At 29.5% G+C, this 13,288-nt stretch overlaps 1 protein-coding gene and 1 pseudogene across 1 annotated transcript; both read left to right on the top strand.

Annotated features, from left to right (window-relative positions):
- The first annotated feature begins 2,829 nt into the window (after positions 1-2,829).
- LOC120269347 (40S ribosomal protein S11-like) lies at positions 2,830-5,528 on the top strand. The gene is made up of 6 exons (XM_039276683.1): positions 2,830-2,919; positions 3,014-3,054; positions 3,150-3,250; positions 4,769-4,913; positions 4,987-5,076; positions 5,250-5,528. Exons 1-6 carry the CDS (start codon positions 2,908-2,910, stop codon positions 5,341-5,343), a joined length of 483 nt encoding a protein of 160 aa, XP_039132617.1. The 5' UTR covers positions 2,830-2,907; the 3' UTR covers positions 5,344-5,528.
- A 3,607-nt stretch (positions 5,529-9,135) lies between these two features.
- LOC120268340 lies at positions 9,136-12,693 on the top strand (annotated as a pseudogene).
- The last annotated feature ends 595 nt before the right edge of the window (positions 12,694-13,288 follow it).

Raw genomic sequence — 13,288 nt, 5'->3', positions numbered from 1 at the left:
ACATTTAAACAATCATAAATGAGTAGATTTGTCCATGGGTTGATTCATTTTTGAGTGACATTTAATTGTGACAAGATTAATCAAATTTAATACTTTTTTAATTCAAACGAAGAAATCATTTATTTTTGTTCATGTTTTATAATTGATTTAAATTTATTATTATGGACAAGCCTCTCACTTTAATCAAAGTTGTAAAAACAGTATAATAAAACCTCTTCCAAACTAGTTATAATCGGGAGGAATAACTTTTCAAAACATTATTTATTAATTAACTTAATTTTAATCAAGTACAAATTAGGTTGACCTACTTAAATCTAATTGACATAAGGCTAGGATTTAAGGGTGATAATATTTTAAATAATTCTGAAAGAAAAAAGGACTAAATCATATTGTTATATAATCAATTGTTTGCTTTCATGCAAATATATATATAACATCATCTAAATAAGTAGTTATATAATATTTTTTAAGTATGTTTCATTGACAGCCATTAGATCAAATAAGTATTTATATAATATTTTTTAAGTATGTTTCACTGATCCAATGGCTCTTAGTGTTTTTTTTACTGTGTTAAATTGTTATACGCTATTTACTACTATATATAAATCATCATAATTGTCAAATACAAATTCAACGGTCACTGTAGTGTCCATAGATAATGTTTTCTAGGGGTGCTCCCAGATGATGTGCATATATCAAATAATAATCACAATTTAAGTTGGTATAAGAAAACATTATGCTTAAATTTAAAAATAAATGTTAGATTTTTTATCACAAATTTTCGTATTGGACCACTGTTCAACATTTAAAAAAAGGTAAAATGCTCTATTTAGTTGCTATAATATAGTCAATTTATCCATTTGGTCCCTCTAATATAATTTGTTCCTATAAGATCCATCTATTTTAACATTTAAGAAATATAAATTTTTTATAAGGACAAATTATATTAGAGGTAGGGACTTGTATTTCCCAAATATTAGAATAAAAAAACCTCCTAAAAACAAATTATATTAGAGGGAACGAAAGGATATATTTACTACATTAGATGGACTAAATAAGGTATTTTATCAACCAGTTTCATTACACACACATTTGTCTACTTTAATATACTGTAAATTTAAATATTTTGTAGTGTTTTGAAAAAATATAAAAATAAATAGTAATAAACATTGGCGAGTTTTCGTCAATATTAAAAAGTAATAGGGTTAAAATAGGAAAGTGACATGATGGGGTTCGTTTATAATACAAGTGAGGATTATTAAATGAATTTAAAACTAAAATTAGAATTTTAATTTTTCTGTAATATTTGCATATTTTTAAAATAACTTTTATTATAAAATAATAAATGTTATGCATTTAGAAGTAATTATGCACTTATTTGAATGAGTTTTTTTAAGTATTCAAAATTGGTTGGGCTCAAGCCCAAAAATATTTTCAACCAAAGTAAGGCCCATGAGGCCAACAAATCATAATTATATTTTGACAATCAATATAAACAATTACTTAAACTAATTAACTTAAAAGTGATTGGATATTCTAATAAAAATTTAAAAACTAAGGGTCTTTTGGCATTGTTGCCGATTACTGTTTTTTGTTTTCAATTTTATATTTTAGAAATAAAACTAAAAAAACATGTTTTGACATCTAGTTTTTGTTTTAAAAAATTTTGACAACAATCCTCACGTTTCCAAATAAAAAGAAACAAGATTTTGATGTTTTCAACTTTTTTGGAAATGTTTTCAAAACTCTTCCTCCACTGTGAAACTCTTCATCTTCTACTCTCTCTCTCTCTCTCTCTCTTCCCTTTTAATTTTTAATACCTTTTATTTTTTTTTTTTTTTTTTTTTATTTTTTTAAAATATCATTTTTTTACAAATCACTACTTATAATTTTAAAAAAATATATTTAATAAAAATATTAATAAAAATTTATTATTTGGACTTGATATTTTACAAATTAGTTTATATAGTATATAAAATTATATTTTTATAATGTATTTATGAAAATTATTGTTTTACCATTAATTTTTAAAAACTAGGATAAAACATACAATATATATATATATATATATATATATGAATTTTTTTAAGGCAAACCCCAAATGATACAATGTTTATGAGATATATTTTACCCATAAAATACCACTTTATATTATTAATTTTATTTAATAGTATAATCAAGTAAATTAATATAAAAAAATTAAATTTTATAAAAACAATTAAAAATATGAATTTGAAAAAATAATAAAAAAACATCATAATATTATAATGCTAACTAAACGTATTTTTGTTTTCATTTTTTAAAATGCTCAACCAGTAGTGTATCCAAACATGTTTTTATTTAAAAAAAATCAAAAATAAAATAAAAATAAAAATAAAAACAAAACAAAAGCAAAACAAAAACAAAAAACAAAAAACAGAAACAATGCCAAACGACTTCTAACTAAATGTCTCACAGTCTAGCAGTGCACTGGCCTTATTGTAAAAAACGGTATTGACATCATAGTCTGACTTGCGCGTACTTCTTGGCTTATGGTCACTCACCTGTTATATAAATGTATATAACATTTGTCGCTATTGTAAAAAAAAAAAAAATCAAAAATCAATTATATGAAATTTTTTTAAAACAGAGAGAAATACAAGTTTTTATGAGATTATTTTACCACTTTAGTTCCAAACGAATGATAATGGATAAAGATTTCATTAAAAATAACAAAATTGTGAACAAAAGCGGGTTCGGATTCAAAAAACGGGTCGGATCTATTTGGATCTCGCCCGGATCCGTTAACACGAGCTCTCACTCCACTATATAATGAATTAGGGTTTGAGATTTAGAACCCTCGCTGCCGCAATCCGCATCTGGGCATCTCTCGCCGCCCTTTTCTCCTTGTCGCGCCTCTGATCGGCAATGGCGGAGCAGGTTGGATCTCCTCTGTTTGTTGATTATCTAGTTGTTTTAGCACTGGAAGTCTTTTAGCGTTTAGATTTTCCTAAATTTTTTGGTTTTGGTTCAGACAGAGAAGGCGTACTTGAAGCAATCGAAGGTCTTCCTTTGGTAATCGCGTTGATAGTGTTGTGTTTGTTGTTTCTTTTGGTTTAATTTTACGGGGTTCTTTGGTTTTATGAGTTTTTGGTGTGGTGTTGTGCCAGTTCGAAGAAGTCTGGGAAGGGGAAGAGGCCTGGAAAGGGTGGTAATCGGTTCTGGAAGACCATTGGCCTTGGGTTCAAGACTCCGAGGGAAGCCGTTGAAGGTCTGGATACTTTGATTCTTTTTTTCTGATTTGATCTGAGGATTTTCTATTATTGGCTTTATTTTTGCCAATTTCGTAGATTTGTTGTAGCTTGTGTTGAGTTGGAGTGGTGATTTTCTATGCTACAATTAGATTTTGTCAATCTAAAGCTATGCGTAGTTGACCCAAAAAATGTGATCTTTAGGGCTGTTCTATTCAAACTTCAAAAGTAGATGGCTTGTGTTGAGGTGTAGTGATGGTTTTCTATGCTACAATTAGATTTTGTTAATCTAAAACTATGAGAAGTTGACCCAAAAATGTGATCTTTTGGGACTGTTTCTATTCAAACTTCAAAAGTTGATGGCTAGTTTTATGCAAGTTTTTAAGTAGTGTTGCCAAGTTGATTGAGAACTTTAGGTAACTGCATTGTTGCGTTGCTGGGTGATTCATGTGTTGAAAGGTAGGTTAAATAATTGAGAGGATTCTGTGCAATGGCCATGTTATTAGTTGAGTTAATTGATTCTCTGATTAGCTGAGTGCCTAAGATGAGTTTGTTTGCATTGATTTTCAACCTTCATTATATTGCCAGTTTGGATGAGTAACTTGAAAAATAACTTTACTCAAGGTAGCAGTATAATCTTCGAAGAATACTTCTATGATCAAGGTTTTCATCATGTTACTTTGGCAGAGGATGTTGACATTACAGGCAAATAATATTATACTAGAAATGTAGATATTGGAAATGTGCATGATGTTTGGATTGTGATCTTGGTTTTCATGTGGCTTCCTGTTTTATTTGTGACAATTGAGGCAGGTGTTTTGATATGGGCGTTAATATATTATTCAAAGATATGCATATATTTCGTAATGCGGTTTGGTTGCGGGTAGATTTTATTGATGTGCTAACTGTGAGGGCTCCACTAGTTAAACTACATAATCACTCACTGTGCAGACAAATGTGTTATCCATATCAGTTCTAAATCAGCAGGTTAGCCCTCCCTAACTCCATACTGTCAGAATGTACTCAACCCACCATTTTGTTTTCCCTGCTAACTAAGTTGATGATGGAAAATTTGTTCATATTATATTAAATAGTCAAGAACTCTAGAAATTTAGGACCACTTTTTGGATAGCTATCATCAAATGTTTGAAAGTTCTGAAATCATTAAAGTAGACTTGACACTAGTTGCAAGCTATGGGAAGGCATAGTTAAAGTTGATAGCCCATTAATTGGTTTTGGATGTCAAGCATTTTTTGAGGGAACAAATCTGCGAGTCAAAGTCTCTTCATATTCGCTTCAATCTATTTTTTCAAGGCACTGTTTTGAATATCTTTTTTGCAAAGAGATGAATTAGAGAAATAAAGGGTGTGCATATCTTGGTGTTTGGATCATTTCAACATGGAAGAGTATTAGTTATGCTAGAGCAACAGATTATTATGATTCATATTTATGGTCCATGTGGAAGGCTTTATCATTTCTTCATTAGACTTGAGATGCTATGTGTTGCTGATCTCGTTTGAGACACTTTTATTCTGCAGGCACTTACATTGATAAGAAATGCCCATTCACCGGAAATGTTTCAATTAGGGGTCGCATCTTGGCTGGGACATGTCACAGTGCGAAGATGTACAGGACCATCATTGTCCGCCGAAATTATCTTCACTATGTGAAGAAATATCAAAGGTAAGCGAAAAGAATCTGTGCTATGTTTGTTCTTCAGCAGATAATGATTTTGAACCTAATATCTTGGGTTTAGGTATGAGAAGAGGCATTCAAATATTGCTGCACACATATCACCATGCTTCCGTGTGAAGGAAGGAGATCATGTGATCATCGGCCAGTGCAGGCATGCTTCTTCAATACAGTGTTCTAGTTATTTTTGATCTAAGATTGTTGCATTCTTTCCATTTACAGTAACAAAGAATTTTTTCCATTGCATCCTGGGGTGACAGTGACTATATTCCTTCTGGTTATGTTATTTTACCCATTTTGTCCTTAAAATATATCTCTCTTGTGCAGGCCATTGGCCAAGACAGTGCGGTTCAATGTTCTGAAGGTCATTCCAGCTGGATCAACTGGCGGAGGGGGGAAGAAGGCTTTCACTGCAGTCTGAAGGAGTTCTTTTCTCACTTTGAGGTCTAAAAGATCCATGTTTTGGGTTAGACTTGCTTAGATTCCCTTGTTCTTTGATCATTATTTTCATCAATTGAACTAGTTTTGTTGAAGAATTTCTAAAAGATTGTTGAGCTTGCAAAAAGATACTTATCTCTCTACTTTTAAAGAGTTTAAAGTCTCTAATCATGCGTACGAATGAAGAGTGATTTGATGACATCTTCAATATCTAAACAATAAGCAAGGATAGATTTAGGCTTAATTTAGGAATGTGTGTTACTTTACTCTTCTCTGAAATCTATTCTGTTTTGTTTAATGCATTCTTAGTAAATAGATTACAACAATTCTAATATGGGTCTTCATTGATATCTATGAGATTAAATTTGTGTTCCTATAATTTTAGCCTCCTTCATTGGTTGAAAGTGATCTTAAATCTGTTTGGATAAGTTTGGTGGTCTGTTTATTTGAATTTTTGTTGGTTTTAGAATAATTGTAAAGTAGCCATTTGTAAAATTAATATGACAAATAGAGCTGTTAATGTGATTTTCATTTTGATAAAAATTTATGATTGAGGACTTTTGAATGAACTAAAGCTTTTGTTTAGAAAAACGTATGATTGAATTTTTGTTGTTTTTTTACGACAATGTTTGTATGATTTATACAATGCAAAATATATCAGCATTGCAAAATATGTATTATTTGAAAATTTAAATTCAAGCATTATTATATTTACTAGCCGCCACCTTTTTAGAGGCCTATCAAATTTAGGTGCATGTTTGTTAAGAGTCATATTGCATATTTTAATATTGTTTAAAAATAACTCCCTTTACTAAAAGGTTTTTAATGTATTTTTCGTTTTTTTATCTGTCTGAATCTCAAGTACAAAAAAAAATTTGTTTTTTCATAAAAAATTTATAAAATATTAGTTATTTTTTTTAAATTATCTTTAATTTATATCGTCATTTTTTTTCTTTTATATTTTATTTAAAAAATATTAAATAAAATGTTAAGGATAATTTTTAAAAAATAATAATAAATATTTTTTAATGTTAAAAAATGACATAAAAAGAAACGTAGATTTGTGAGTCAAAAATAAAAAAATAATAAAAGGAGTAATTGATAAGATATTTTAACTAGATAAATATTAACTCTAACAAGCGGGCTGTATACTCTATTTCATTAAAAGAAGGGTATTGACATATGATACTATGACTAGATAAATTTGATATATATATGCTGTTTGTTCAGTCAACAGCTGTAATGTGTTATTGAGTTGCTAGTGCTAGTATGACAATGAAATTTGACTCGTTAATCTAATGATAATTTCTGTAGTATGCAAGTAATGTTATTTTATTAGTTTTATCAATTGTTTTACCAATATTGACACATCTGAAGAATGGTTGATAACATCAATATATTATTATGTAGGAACTTTTAATAATTGGAGTGGTTTAAAAGACTTTTAAAGCCGGTTTTGAAAATCTGTGATTTTATTCCTTGCCCTAAAGAAAAAAAAAATATTTATGTTTTAAGGAAAAGGTTCAAAATTAAGCAAAATAAAACACAATGGGATCGGTTTTTTTCGTCTTCATATTTTTATTTTTTATCTTTTTATTTAAAAATGAGTAATTCAAATAATGGGTGTGTATAGACGTGGAGTTAACATCTCTCAATATATTTATATTTTTTATCTTGTGTAAGTTGAGGTTTTAAATATTTTATGTTGGGGCATTTATTTGAGGTTTTAATTTGTCTTTTTAATAAGAACACGAAACATTCTATATAAAAAGATTTGATAAGAATATGCAAAGTTTTAATTCATCTCGATAAGAACACGAACATTTTATTAAGGAGGGTTTGGTGTTAATAGATTAAAGAGCTCATTGGTTATGGTGACATGCTTTGTATAATATTTTGGGTTTATTTTAATAAATTTGTGATATTTTAAATAATTTAAATATGAAAAAAAATCATTTTGACATCATAAATTAAATGTTTTACTATTTTAAAAATTTAAAAAAAGGAAAAACAATGCTTGAAACTAAAATAGAAAAAATGCTTTATTTTTTTTGGGATGAAATAAAAAAACACAACCTGAATGACAGCTTCATAAAGATCTCGTTAGAAAATCAAAGCGCTTCCAAAGAAAGAGCTTTCACAAACACAAGTGTCAAAATGTCAAACCAAACCCCAAGAAAACATAATGACCTTTCCTAAAACTTTGCATTTAAAGCCTTATTAACTTAATTAATTAATTCATAATAAAAACTTAAAATTTAAATTTAGATTCTTTTGTAACCGACCAACGAATGCCGGTTTAGAAAAAGGGAAAAAAAAAAAAAGAGTTTCTTGAATTATAATTTTAATAAAGATGCCATTCTCCCACTTGTTATTTGTAATGCTTTAAAAGTAGGACCCATGAAAGCATGCTTTGACATCCTTCTCTAGTTCACGTCATTCCATCTTTTTAATTTTTTTAATTTTTTTAATTTATCATTTTTTTAATTAATTTATTTATCATTATAGAACTCACTACATGTACCTTTCAAGCCAACATGGATCATCACTGTCATCAAATCTTTATCATGAAAACAGTGAATTTTATTATTTATTTTTTTAATAGCTAATTTTTTTAAGTATCATGAATTTTCGATAACAATCTGCAAATTATATATTAATGTACTTTGTGGAAGAAAAAAATAAAAAAGAGACATTTTATATTATTATTATTATTATTATTATAAACAAGATAAGAAAATTTAAATTAGAAAACATGGATTAAATAAAAAATAGTTATCAAGATAACCTAACAGACACACACACACGAGATGAAAACAAAAAAGAGGGAGATATGTGTATACAATTAAGAGGACAGATGTCATGCTGACGTGGTAGTTTCTTCTTGGCCTATGACTCTTCTTCAGAACGTGGCGAACCTTCGCTACGTGGCTGTTAATGACCACCAAAAGTCCATTTCTCGTTGAGTTAATATGACCATATTGCCCTCTTGTATTTCAACACTTCATAATATTATATTATATACAAAATCTATAATATATATATATATATATGATCGATGATAGATGGTCCATTTCTTACTACACCATGTACAATGACCATAATACTCTTGCAACTCAAAATATAAGATTTCAATAAATTTTTTTAATGAATTATCCAAAGTATTTTTTTTAAGAAAGGCCACGAATATCATTAGCAAGACACATAAATATCAATGTGTATTTCATAAAAGAACCTATATCAACACGTGGATTTCAGACTTTAGTGTATAATATATAAAATTAAATAATAACATAATATTTATGTGTGAGAGGGGATTTGAATATTCGATTTTTTGTATAAAATATCTTTATGTTTTGACTACTGGGCTATGACATTTTTTTTTTTTTTTATACCTCCCTAATTTATATTACTCTATGGTTTTTTACAAGAACCCTAAGTAATTTTCAACATATTATTAAAACTTAAAATTTTATCAAAAAAAAATAAATAAATAAATAAATAAATAAAACATAGTCCATCCAAAAAAATAATACAGGGTTATCATAGTAAACCCACAACCAACTCCAAATAATTAAATTAATTAATTAATTTTAAATTTTTAAACCCCCTAATTCACGGAAACCAAATAGCAACCAACTCACTTTCTCTCTCTTCTTTTCCATTGTAGTATATATATATATATATATTCAATAAGTTCCCGCAATTCATCAAACCCATCTCTTTCATTCCCACCGCCTCTTCACCATCAAAAACCCTCTCCCACTCCAAAAACCCTAGAAACCCTAACAATGGCGGACCACCTTCAATCAGCGCCGCTGCTTCCGAGAAGAAAGCCAGGCCGATCCCAATCCCACTCCCAATCCACCTACGACGACCTCTGCAGCTTCCGTCTCTGCCTCCGATTGTTGTGCCTCTACCAAAACTCCGGCAGCGGCGGCGTCGGCATCTGGCGAACCCTAACATCCTGGGTTCTATTTTTAATCCTCTCCATCATCGTCCCAGCGATCTCTCACTTCCTCCTCTCCTACTCCCCAACCCGCCGGTCTTTCGACACCATCGTCGAGCTCTCTCTCACCGCCGCCTCCACCCTCTCCTACCTCACCCTCTCCCGTTTCATCCGCCGTTACGGCCTCCGCCGCTTCCTCGCCCTCGATAAAGTCCACAGTGAGAGCGATCGAATCCGTCTCGGCTACACAACCCAGCTCAACCGATCCTTCCGTCTCCTCTCCCTCTTCGTCGCCCCTTGCTTCCTTCTCGAGTCGATCTACAAGATCTGGTGGTACTGCACCGGCCCCGGCCGAATCCCCATCATCGGCAGCTCCGTGGCCATCGACGCCGCCGCCTGCGCTTTTGGAACTGGCCTCGTGGATGTACCGAACGGGGTTGATGTTCTTGGTTTGTGTGATGTTTCGATTGACGTGTTATCTTCAGATACTGAGATTGCAAGAGTTCGCCGGAGTTTTCGAAGAAGAATCGGATGTGGAGCTGGTGTTGAGTGAGCATTTGAGGATTCGAAGGCAATTGAAGATCATCAGCCATCGATTCAGAGGTTTCATTGTTTGTTTCTTGGTGCTCGTCACAGCCAGCCAGTTCGCCGCCCTTTTCCTCACCACTAGACCTCGCTCCGACGTTAATTTCTTCAATGCCGGCGAGCTTGCGGTTAGTATAATTATTATTATTATTATTAATATCTTCATCTTTCTTTTTATTTATTTATTTATTTATTTATTTATTATTATTATTTGGTCTTTGGGAATAATAGATATTGCGGGATAGGATGGGTTGCAAGGATTTTTTTGAGTTTTACGGATTAAAAGGATTTTTTGGTGAAGGAGAGTTGATTTAATTTGTATTAATTAAATAATAATATAAGATAATAATATTAAATAATTTATTTTTTTAATAATAATAATAATAATAATAATAATAATAATAATAAGCTTTTGTTGATATTAACATGGTTTTTTAAAATTAATTATTAAATATTTTTAAATAATTAAATATTTAAAAATAGGTATGTATATGTTTGAATGAGAAATACCTTTCTCTTTTATACCAACAAAAAAAAATGTTAGCACTAAATTTTAGGACATTGAGGTTGTTTTTTACATATTGTTTTTTAAATTAGAATTTTTATGTATAAAAAAACACTCGTAATTTTTTTAAATTATTTTTTTAAAAATATATATATAAATTATCTTTTCATGTACTAGTTTTTCAAATATGAGCATCCAGACTTTCTAATTAAGATCGAACTTTAATTTAATTTAATTTTAGTCAAAATTAAATTTTTACTTTGATTTTTTTATTTCTATTCAGGAAATAAACGGAGATTGCTTTGAATTTAATTTAGGAATATCTTATAGATCAAATACGAACCTTAAATTATATTTGTTATCTAGGGTTATTATTTGACAGCTATGAATTTACAACATTTGTCTGTCTATAAAGATAAATTAAAACTTGAGATTTATTATGTGAAAAAAATGGGTGACAGCTTTGTTCAGTGGGGCTGGTGAGTGGATTGCTAATATGTTTAAGAAGCGCGGCAAAGATAACACATCAAGCACAAGCCATCACCAGCCACGCGGCAAAGTGGCACGTGTGCGCCACCATCGAATCATTTGAAACTGATCCCGAGACACCCCCAAATCAAATCTCAAACGTCAGTTCAATACACGATATTGGGCAAGAATCGGAAGATGAAGACTGTTGTGATGAAGATGATGATGTTCTTGATAGCACCAAGCTTGTTCAACCTCATGCCCACACTATTTCTTTTCAGAAGAGACAAGCTCTTGGTAAGTTTTTATTTTATTTCTCTTCTTCCTTTCTTCTTCTTTTTCCCCAAAAACTTTTATTATTAATCATTCATTTATTTATATTATTTATGGAGTAGAATACATGTTTGTTAGTAAGCATGGTTTTAAATTTAAAATTAAAATCTAAACGGGTACATAAGATCCGCCCTTTGAAAATTACCTTTGACACTAGACTTTTATCTGGTGTAGATAGATTTTATATATTTTTATACATACTGGTCACGTAAGTGATTTTCATAATGAATGACATTAACCTAAAAGTAGGAAACTTAATTTAGAGAAAAGCGTTCATATGACCATGTAATATTGGGTAACTGATAATTGTATATCTGTACAAATCATTTCTGTTATGCAAAATGCTTCTATTTGGTTAAATATGTCATGGTCAGTTTGTGTCTTGCCATCTTTACAAGACTGAACATAAAAAAATAATAATAATAATAAAAATAAAGAGTATATATATATATATATATATTGGTAATAGTTCATCTGCGGATATCGCAAATAGGGAGTTGCAAGTTGCAAATAAAAATTAACGGATGTTGCTAGTATTGTTTATATATCAATGTTCATTGGAATAGATGATATGAAATTCTTGAATTCAAATTCAACAATTGATAGAGTGATGTTTGTAGATGACTAGTTTTATATATATAATTTTTTTTTTTTTTAGATTTTTTGGTCAGAGTGATATATATATACACACCAACAACGACAATTATTTGGGAGGTTATGTACATAATAAATATGGTGGTTTTTACAAGGTTGTAATTATAATTTTATCCAGCGTATATAAATAAATCCCCTTAATTTTAGTAGTCTTATTTATACAAATAGCATTACTACTGTACTACTAAATCCTATATAAAAAGAAAAGCTTAATGCATTGAAAATGCATCTATACTTATTTTAATCTTTAATATTAAAAAAATAATAATAAAGAATATGCTTCAAAATTTCTATCTTAACCCAACTTCAAGAAAATTTGCATACAATATTTTGAGAATTGTATCATGCAAATGTATAGATCTAATGAACATAAATTAATAACTTGAAATTTGTTTAACAACAATGCAGTGACATACTTGGAGAACAACAAAGCAGGTATTACAGTGTTTGGGTTTGTGCTAGACAGAGCATGGCTTCACACAATATTTCATGGTCCAACTCACCCTTTTCTTGTGGGTTTTGGGAAAAACTATTGGTATCTCTTAAATGCCTCTTTGGCTTTCTCCATTCCATTCATTCTTTTCTACTTGTGAATTCACTTTCACTTTTCACTTTCACACTTCCCTTCCATTCCCTCTTTGGAGGGGAAGTATACCTGAGTATGTAAAAAAAAGAGTGCTGCTGTTTGTACAACCATAGGCTTTTGAAGAGGGGTTTCCATGTTTGTTTCTATATATTGTCTTTGTTCATTTGTTTGTGTGTGTATATTATTAAAATCGAGCTCTGGATGTATGGTTTGGAACTATTGTAACATCTTGTCAATAATATCAATAATGTTATACCAGCTTATTATTATTATTATTATTATTATTATTATAGCCTTTTTTTATCTGTTATTCTTATTTATTGTCTCACATTATCTTAAAATGACAAACCCAAAACATCATCCTTCCATAAAAGTTTTCTGAATGAATCATCATTCATGTCATTCTTTTTTTATTTAAATTTTAAATTTAAACAAAAAAAATCCTTAAAATTTTTAAAAAAATTTTAAAAAAATTATAAAATTATATCAAAAATCTTAAACCCAAATACTACAAAATCCTATACAAAAAATCTAAAAACTTAAACCCTAAATAATAAATCATAAACCTTAAAATTATAAATCCAAAATCCTAGGCCCTATATCCTAAATAATAAATCATTACAATCTAAGTTTAGGGAAGAGATTTTCTTTTATAATTAAATGTTTAAATTTAAAATTTAAAAAAATCAATAAAAAAGCAACATTCAAGAGACTAACAAATTCATGTGGTTTGGAAAATTCCATATATATAAAAGGCAATAGAAATTTATATATTATAGGACAATAATAAAATATTCAATATGGTTGCATTACATACAATATAAACAAATAATGAAAATGGTTTGTAA

Source organism: Dioscorea cayenensis, chromosome 9 (assembly GCF_009730915.1).
Source record: "Dioscorea cayenensis subsp. rotundata cultivar TDr96_F1 chromosome 9, TDr96_F1_v2_PseudoChromosome.rev07_lg8_w22 25.fasta, whole genome shotgun sequence".
Classification (NCBI taxonomy): domain Eukaryota; kingdom Viridiplantae; phylum Streptophyta; class Magnoliopsida; order Dioscoreales; family Dioscoreaceae; genus Dioscorea; species Dioscorea cayenensis.
This window is presented reverse-complemented; position numbering and strand designations above follow the sequence as displayed.

Coding starts and splice junctions, on each gene's coding strand:
- LOC120269347 (XM_039276683.1), top strand. Junction 3,055..3,149: donor CAATCGAAGGTCTTCCTTTG/GTAATCGCGTTG, acceptor GTGTTGTGCCAG/TTCGAAGAAGTCTGGGAAGG. Junction 5,077..5,249: donor GTGATCATCGGCCAGTGCAG/GCATGCTTCTTC, acceptor TCTCTTGTGCAG/GCCATTGGCCAAGACAGTGC.